This window comes from Nyctibius grandis, chromosome 2 (assembly GCF_013368605.1).
Source record: "Nyctibius grandis isolate bNycGra1 chromosome 2, bNycGra1.pri, whole genome shotgun sequence".
NCBI classification, from domain to species: Eukaryota; Metazoa; Chordata; class Aves; order Nyctibiiformes; family Nyctibiidae; genus Nyctibius; species Nyctibius grandis.
In genome coordinates, this window is record NC_090659.1 from 93,967,432 (window position 1) to 93,974,225 (window position 6,794).

The following is a 6,794-nucleotide window of genomic DNA, read 5'->3' on the forward strand; positions in this document are numbered from 1 at the left end:
TGGAGAGCAAGTTCGACTTCAAGGGGCAGCTCACTGCAAATCAGCTCGTCCCTATGCCTTGACAGAGAGGGCTGGGGTCATACAGGCTCAGAGCACTCTTGCCAATGCTCATCAGCTACTGGGCCATCAGATGAGGTGCTGAGGGTGGCCCTGGCTTCCCTCTGGGCTCTCACTGGTGTCCGACTGGCTCTGTGTATGGGTTTGAGAGTTTGCCTTTTGCCAGCTTCTACACGAAACCCTTAATAATGTGGAAAGTGAAACAGAGCTGGATCTAAGGAAAAATGCCATGAGGCATTTTGTGCCATAATAATAGGAGGGGAACAGAACTTAGGCTGTTGGTAATGAGAGGCATTTATCCTTGTCAAAGTGCTTCAACTGAATCAACGTTTCTGTTGAACAAAACCTACCCTGTAAGTATTTTTTTTTTATTAAACTGATGCCAAAATCCACTTTTTAAAAAACCTCTAGAATTCTGAGTACTTGGGATGTCAGATGGGGCTGCTTTAAATGAACTCACCATCCTCCCTGGCAACTAGGGACTCTTTTGAATAGCTCCACTCCATCTGGGTCATTTAATCCTCGATGTCATGCCTTCTCCTGCAGCAGGAGACAGGAGAGCTGTCTACATGCCATCTGCAAAGAGGTGACATCGGGTAGGATGCTTGTAGGTAGTTCATGGCCAGTGAGGAAGAGGGCTATGGGGTTTAGGAGCAGGCAAGGTTTCCCAGCTGCTTCCAATGATTCTTGGTGGCATTATTTTGGTCAGGAAGCACCAGTCACCTTAAATAAGTTCTGGCTCAGAAGATGTGAAAGTTAGGTCTTGCAGCATGCAGAGGGGAGAGATGTACTGGCAAAGCTAAGGGCAGCAGGACACAGAGGGGTAACTGGGGCTTTCCAGACCCTCTCCCACTCTCTCTTTTCACCTGCAGATGTCTGGCAGGGTATGAAATAATTCCCAGCCTACAACACGGAACTATCAAGGTGGCCAGCTGCTTCTATCTGCGTAACACAGAGATAATTTTTTGATTGCCCCTGTGATATACTAATTTAAAGATGCCTGTGGCCTTGGCAAATGAAAAAAAGCATGAAAAGAAAAAAAGATGCTGAACAAACTGTGGTTGGGGCCTGACTTGATCTGATTCAAGGGAAGGAGTGAAGGGCTTTTGATTTTTTTTTTGTTGTTTATCTACATTAGTAATTCAACAAGGCCTTTACACATCACTGCTTTTTTATTAGTTACCTACAAATTTTAAAGTATTCTGGGCACAGCGCACACAAATTAATGCATCCGTGGATAAAAACCTTTGAGGACCAGGGGGAGCAGCGATGCTCTGGTGCCTCCATCGCGTGTTTGCTCTCCCAGCTCTGCTGAGGTAGCAAAACACCATCATTTCTGCCTTACATGTGAGGAGCGGAGACCCATAAAGGGCCACGTGCAGGTTAACTGGAACAGGTATCAAGCCCAAATGTCACAGGATCCCCTGTTCCTAGGACTGGGGGTGTTGGTGGGTGACTCGATCTGCTCCACATGTCAAGCTGGTGTTTGGTCCAGGATGAGACATGTGCTCAGACTGAGCAACCTGCCTGCCCATGAGGGGCTGTGGTGCAGCCCCAGTGATGCGTGGGCAGCTGGCTGCATGAACCCCAAATCATGACTGGTCCCTTAAGTACACCTCAGGCCAGCCCCATGCAGAGCTGGGCTGCTGGGTCCCCTCCAGTTCCCGCAGCAGCAGTTCCACACCTCGCGGGAAGGCACAAACCTCTCAGATGGGTTGCAAATCTCATTTTTCTTGCACTTGTGTAGGGACTTTCTGTTAGCCTGGAAACCATAAGACCAATTAATTTCTCTTGATATTGCAACAGAGGTTTTACCTCAGACCGTAACATTTTCATAATTTGGGGAAGAAATAGAGCCTGCACTCTTTCAGGCTGCAAGTTATGAATTTATAACCTTGTAAAGAAAAAACCACCTTCCTGCATGTGCATGTAGCAATACAACAGCCTTCCCTGAAACAGCTGCTTATATCCATTTCCCTTGGTGCCAAGCACATGTGGTAACGTCTTTAAGGAAAAAAGCCAAAACATCCTTCAGATTTTCATATAAGGAATATTATCAATGAACCAAGTGCCATTTAAAGTACGCTGCAGAAGAATTTGGTCTTTATTTGTCTCTTGAACAAGTGTCTCTATTCAATTTCTCTTCTCTCTCCTTCTCTCTGTCTGCAAGCAAGATTAGATATGCCTAATGTTTATATCGGTCAACTGAAAAGAGTGAGCTACATCTCCGGCCAGTGTAAATCCACGTTGCTGCAGCATCGGTGGTGTGAAGGGTGGTATTATGCTGATTTACCGTGGCTGGGGAATCGGACCACGCTTTCCTCCCCAGCTGGAAGAGCAGCCTGCAAAATAAAAATCACACATTGCAGCCACTTCGAGAGATGCTGTGTGGGATTTATCTGTCTAACAAAAAAAAAATTAAAAAAAAAACCTCTGCAGAGCCTGGCAGCATCCCTTTTAATATAGCAAATGTTGGGAGGCCCAAAGACAACCACTCAGACAGACATAACTTCCAGTTTATTAATAGCAGGGGGACAGCAGCGGCTGCCAGGCTGTGGATGTCTCAGGCACACTGTAAATCTCCAGTTGTTAGGTGTTCCTGCTGCTCACCCGTGTATGGCATAAATACATCCTAACATGACTGAATTATATAGAAAAATGTTACCAATTACTCTCCTTACTTGGATTCCTTCGGTTTAGAGCCAGTGGGCTGAGCTGATGGTGAATCTGTCGCTGGTGCTGGAGGGAAGAGAAAAAGCTTTCTTTTTAAAAAAAAAGATGATACTCTTTTTGTGTAGAACAGCAGGGGTTTTTTCCTGCCTTGAGATTTCTTGCCATTTCATTATTTTGTGTTTCAGATAAAACCTTCCCACCTTAACGAGGAACATTTTTTCCCCATCGGTTTTAACGGTATAATAAATTGCAGGAGAGTGAAGAAAAAGTTCCCAAAAATGACTCATTAAAAAAGTTGCTGGAGACCGAGGGCAGGCTTTGCAGAGGAAGAGACAAGAGTTACAAGCTAATTTATTACTTTACCTTCCTGCTCAGGTTTCATCTGTAAGCAGCTTGGGTCTCTTTATTTTACAGCTCTTTGGGAGGACATATTCCCATGCATGTTTCACCTTCACTGCTTGTGCCAGTGCGGCTGCACAGGGGTAATGGGGTGAAAGGGACTGGGTCTGCCCCTCTGAGGGATGATGCTACAAGAGTGGGAAGAAAACTGGGGATTTTGGCCCGAATACCTCATACAGGCAGAAGAAGTGCCCTGGGCGGGTTTGCTACCAGAGCAACACCTTTCTCCTCCAGGTTTGCATTAATTCAGTGGCCCCAGGCTGCATGTTTCCCTCTGTGTCTGTTGCAGCCCCCATACAGGGTTAATTGTACAGCTCAGCTCAGCAAATGCTCTATCAATCAGATAAACTACCACTTATCCAACCTACTTCAGAGCCAACATCCCAAGTGGCGTTATTTCCAAAAAAATCAGAGAGGAGAGAGGGAGAGGTTTAGGTCAGGCATATGCAGAAGGTGGTGGAAGTGAGGAGAGGCACCTGTGGGCATGCAGAGGTCTGGGGAAAGAGCATGGACAAGGAGGCATTTGGGGAGGGCTGTAGGGTGGCAGAGGAGATGGTGGAAAAGAAAATGTAGAGGAGTAAGAGACATGGAAAAAAAGAGAAGCATGGCTGTGACAGGGAGCCAGAAAAAGCATTGAAATGAAGGTTACTGCTCAGATTACATAAGCCACTCTTACGAAAGACAAAAAACAGTGTAAAGAGATTGAAAAAGGCCAAAGAAGCCCTGTGAATCACTGTACCGTACAATTCTTGAAGACATATTAACTGTTCATTCTAGGTCCCTAATGAGGCATTCCCATATTTGATTTTCCTTGATAAACCTCCTTCTGTCTAAATACTATCCCTCTACTGAAACAGGCTGAAAGAAACATCATATTTCATCTGAATTTTAAATTGTGATGTGGAAATCCAACAAGCAATTGCCTGGGATAGCAGTGAGAGAGTTTTCTGCATGCATTTTCTTCCAGTTACTCGTGACGGTTTCAGATCCTCAGGCTCTTGCTGGGGCAGATTTATCCTCAAGGATGCAGCTCACGTGTACGCCTGCTAAGAATACTTGATTTCCACGTGGAAAGCTCTTAAAAATAAACCTTACGTGTGCAAACAGTCATTTTTTCTCATTCTTGGGGGCTGGCAAATTTGCATCAAGAAAAATGCAAAAGGGAGCAGAAAACACTTCTGTTGGGCAACCCCCAAGGAGAACCAATGCACGAATTCTCTAGCAAATAGGTAACCCTTTACTTTAAGGATTAGCCTGGCTTTTTCATGCTGTCTGTGCCTTTCTGGCTATGCCAAGGCAGGCTTAGGGTCCTGGCTATGCCAAGGCTATGCTAGGGGCTGTCTTACAGCAGGTGGAATGCATGCTCCTAGCATGTTCAAGGAAGACATATGGAAAAAGTCCAGTCTTTCCTCTAAAAACCTGATTTATACTTAGGATAAGGCCAAGTTGTCCTACTTGGACCCTGGTTTGGGATCCAGTCTCTGTTGCAGAAATCCAGACTCTGCCTATGTAGGGAACCAGTTGCCATTCCCCACGGATGCTGTGTGGTCCCCTTCCAGTGGCTTTTGATGGGGTCATTTGTCCCTTCTTCACCCACCCTCAGGGGACAGCTGTGACCCTATCCTGCATACAGCCACAAACCACATCCTGGCTTGCAAGCAGAGGAGATGGTCTGTGCCACCACAGGCAGCCAGAACCAAAATGGGACAAGTTCTTGCCATCCCTAAAAAAGTTTTTTTTTCCTGTAATTTAGAGGGTTTTCCTTTCCATGTATTAACTACATTTTTCTCCCTGCTATCTGCCTCCAAACATTGGCTGGGTTACTTAATGAGCTGTAAAATATTATTAAAAGCAGGGTATGTATATAAAAAGAAGGTAAACATAGCCTGAGATATCTAATAATAGGTAATTGTCTAATATTAATTTGGTGGCATTTACATGCAACAGAGCAACTCTGCTCCAGACAAAACTAAATCACAGTGTTTGAACATCTCGGAAAGTCAGAAGTGTTGCCTAAAATGGATGGGTGGGTTTTCTGTTTACGCTCTGTCCTGGTTTCACTCTGCTTCTGTCTAAGTTACTGGTAAAATCCCATTTTTTTCATCTGGGACACTTAGACTAGCATCCTGCATTTGTGATGAGCTCTCTGACAAACTCCATTGTTGGGATTCAGGTCTGGGTGCTGGTGCTCCTTACTGTGCTCTCACAGCTCAATACTTTTGGCCAAAACATGGTACAAACCAGCCCAGTGGTCCACACAGCTGCAGCCCTCACTGGCAGGCAGGGAAGGGCAGGCACATGTTGCTCCTCAAAATCCATCTCCATTTTAGGTGCCTATGCATGGCACTCTCATTTACCTTATGCAAACAGAAATGTAGAAAAGATCGAGGACAGCTGTCTTATTCTCTCTCCTTCCCTCTAACAGATTGCTGAAAAATACCTGTTAGTAGCTTATCTTTGCTTGAAATTTCTTCAGAGGTCTTCCAGCAATCTTCTTTGCTATTTTTGTTCTGCTTTGCAGGCAAGGATGAGGAGGCTCCTTCAGGCTCTGCATCCCAGACAAGCTCTCTGCTGGTTTTCCTAGTCGTCTCTTTGTTGAAGAGAGCAAGATTAGTCTGCTTAATATAATCTTGTATTCTCTGCTTATTGAAGGCTTCTTTAGAAGTCCTGTACTCCTTTTCCAGCCTTTTCACATTTTCCAGCGTGAGAGCAGAGGTGGAATCTGATGACCCAGTCCCAGGGGGAAATATTTTTGGTTGGGACTGGTTACTGCCAGACCCTGACAGCTTGCGTCCATTAAGCATATCTGCAGTGCATTAAGGAGATGAGAATCTTCAGCAACAGGCAGTCAATTCATCATTCTGGTAACAAAGAAAGAAAGAAAAGAGAAATCCCATTAGTCATTTACTCCTGACGGGCATATTGATTGATGTAGTTAAAATGTTCACACTAAGATAACCTTATTAGATTGAAAATCTCTTTCTTTTCAAGAGGATCTTCTAGGCTCCAATTCAACAAAGCACTTAAACAAATACCTGATATTAAGGGCATGCCCAAGTCCCATTGGTGGGATTTTCTTAAACAGGTTCCACCTAACACTTAACACCAAAGCTTAAGATAGCTAAAAAAGACGGCATAATGCCTATCTGTGCTCAGATAGGCCCAAAGTTGAGCAACCAAATACCTTGCATCATAACGCGCAATGGTACCCTCATCCCCATTAAGGCTGTACTAAAAATTGCATCAGTGATTTCGTTATTAACCCAGTTTGCTTTAGCTGTAAAATGCTGTACAGATGAAACTTACTGTATGCAGGCTGGAACAGAGTGCACTTTATATTCATTACCAGTACTCAGACAAATTATTTTGGACATTTTATGCTACACACTGATGAAGAAAAAAATAAAAATGTACAGTGGAATCTATTGAATCTGTTTAATTGGACCTGCTGGTGGCCATCCGACCATGCCAATTAAATAAAGACAAACAAAAGCAGCTCTCAAAGGACTTGTAGTGAATAAACCCAGGGTAAATGCCGCATGATTTTTGTTATTGCATTATTCTGTATAGCTGTGTGTCTGAAACATAAACATAAAAAGCAACTCGCCCTCCTGTTTGCAATATCTGGTTAATTGTGTCTGCATCTTCCCTTCATCCACTCAGTC

At 44.3% G+C, this 6,794-nt stretch overlaps 1 protein-coding gene across 1 annotated transcript in view; it reads right to left on the bottom strand.

Annotated features, from left to right (window-relative positions):
* Window positions 1–5,933, bottom strand: part of ERICH6B (glutamate rich 6B) — a 28,325-nt gene extending 22,392 nt beyond the window's left edge. Inside the window, 3 exon segments of the mRNA XM_068395315.1 lie at window positions 519–633; window positions 2,739–2,796; window positions 5,570–5,933. Of these exon segments, the coding sequence (XP_068251416.1) occupies window positions 519–633; window positions 2,739–2,796; window positions 5,570–5,933 (537 nt within the window).
* Between the last annotated feature and the right edge of the window lie 861 nt (window positions 5,934–6,794).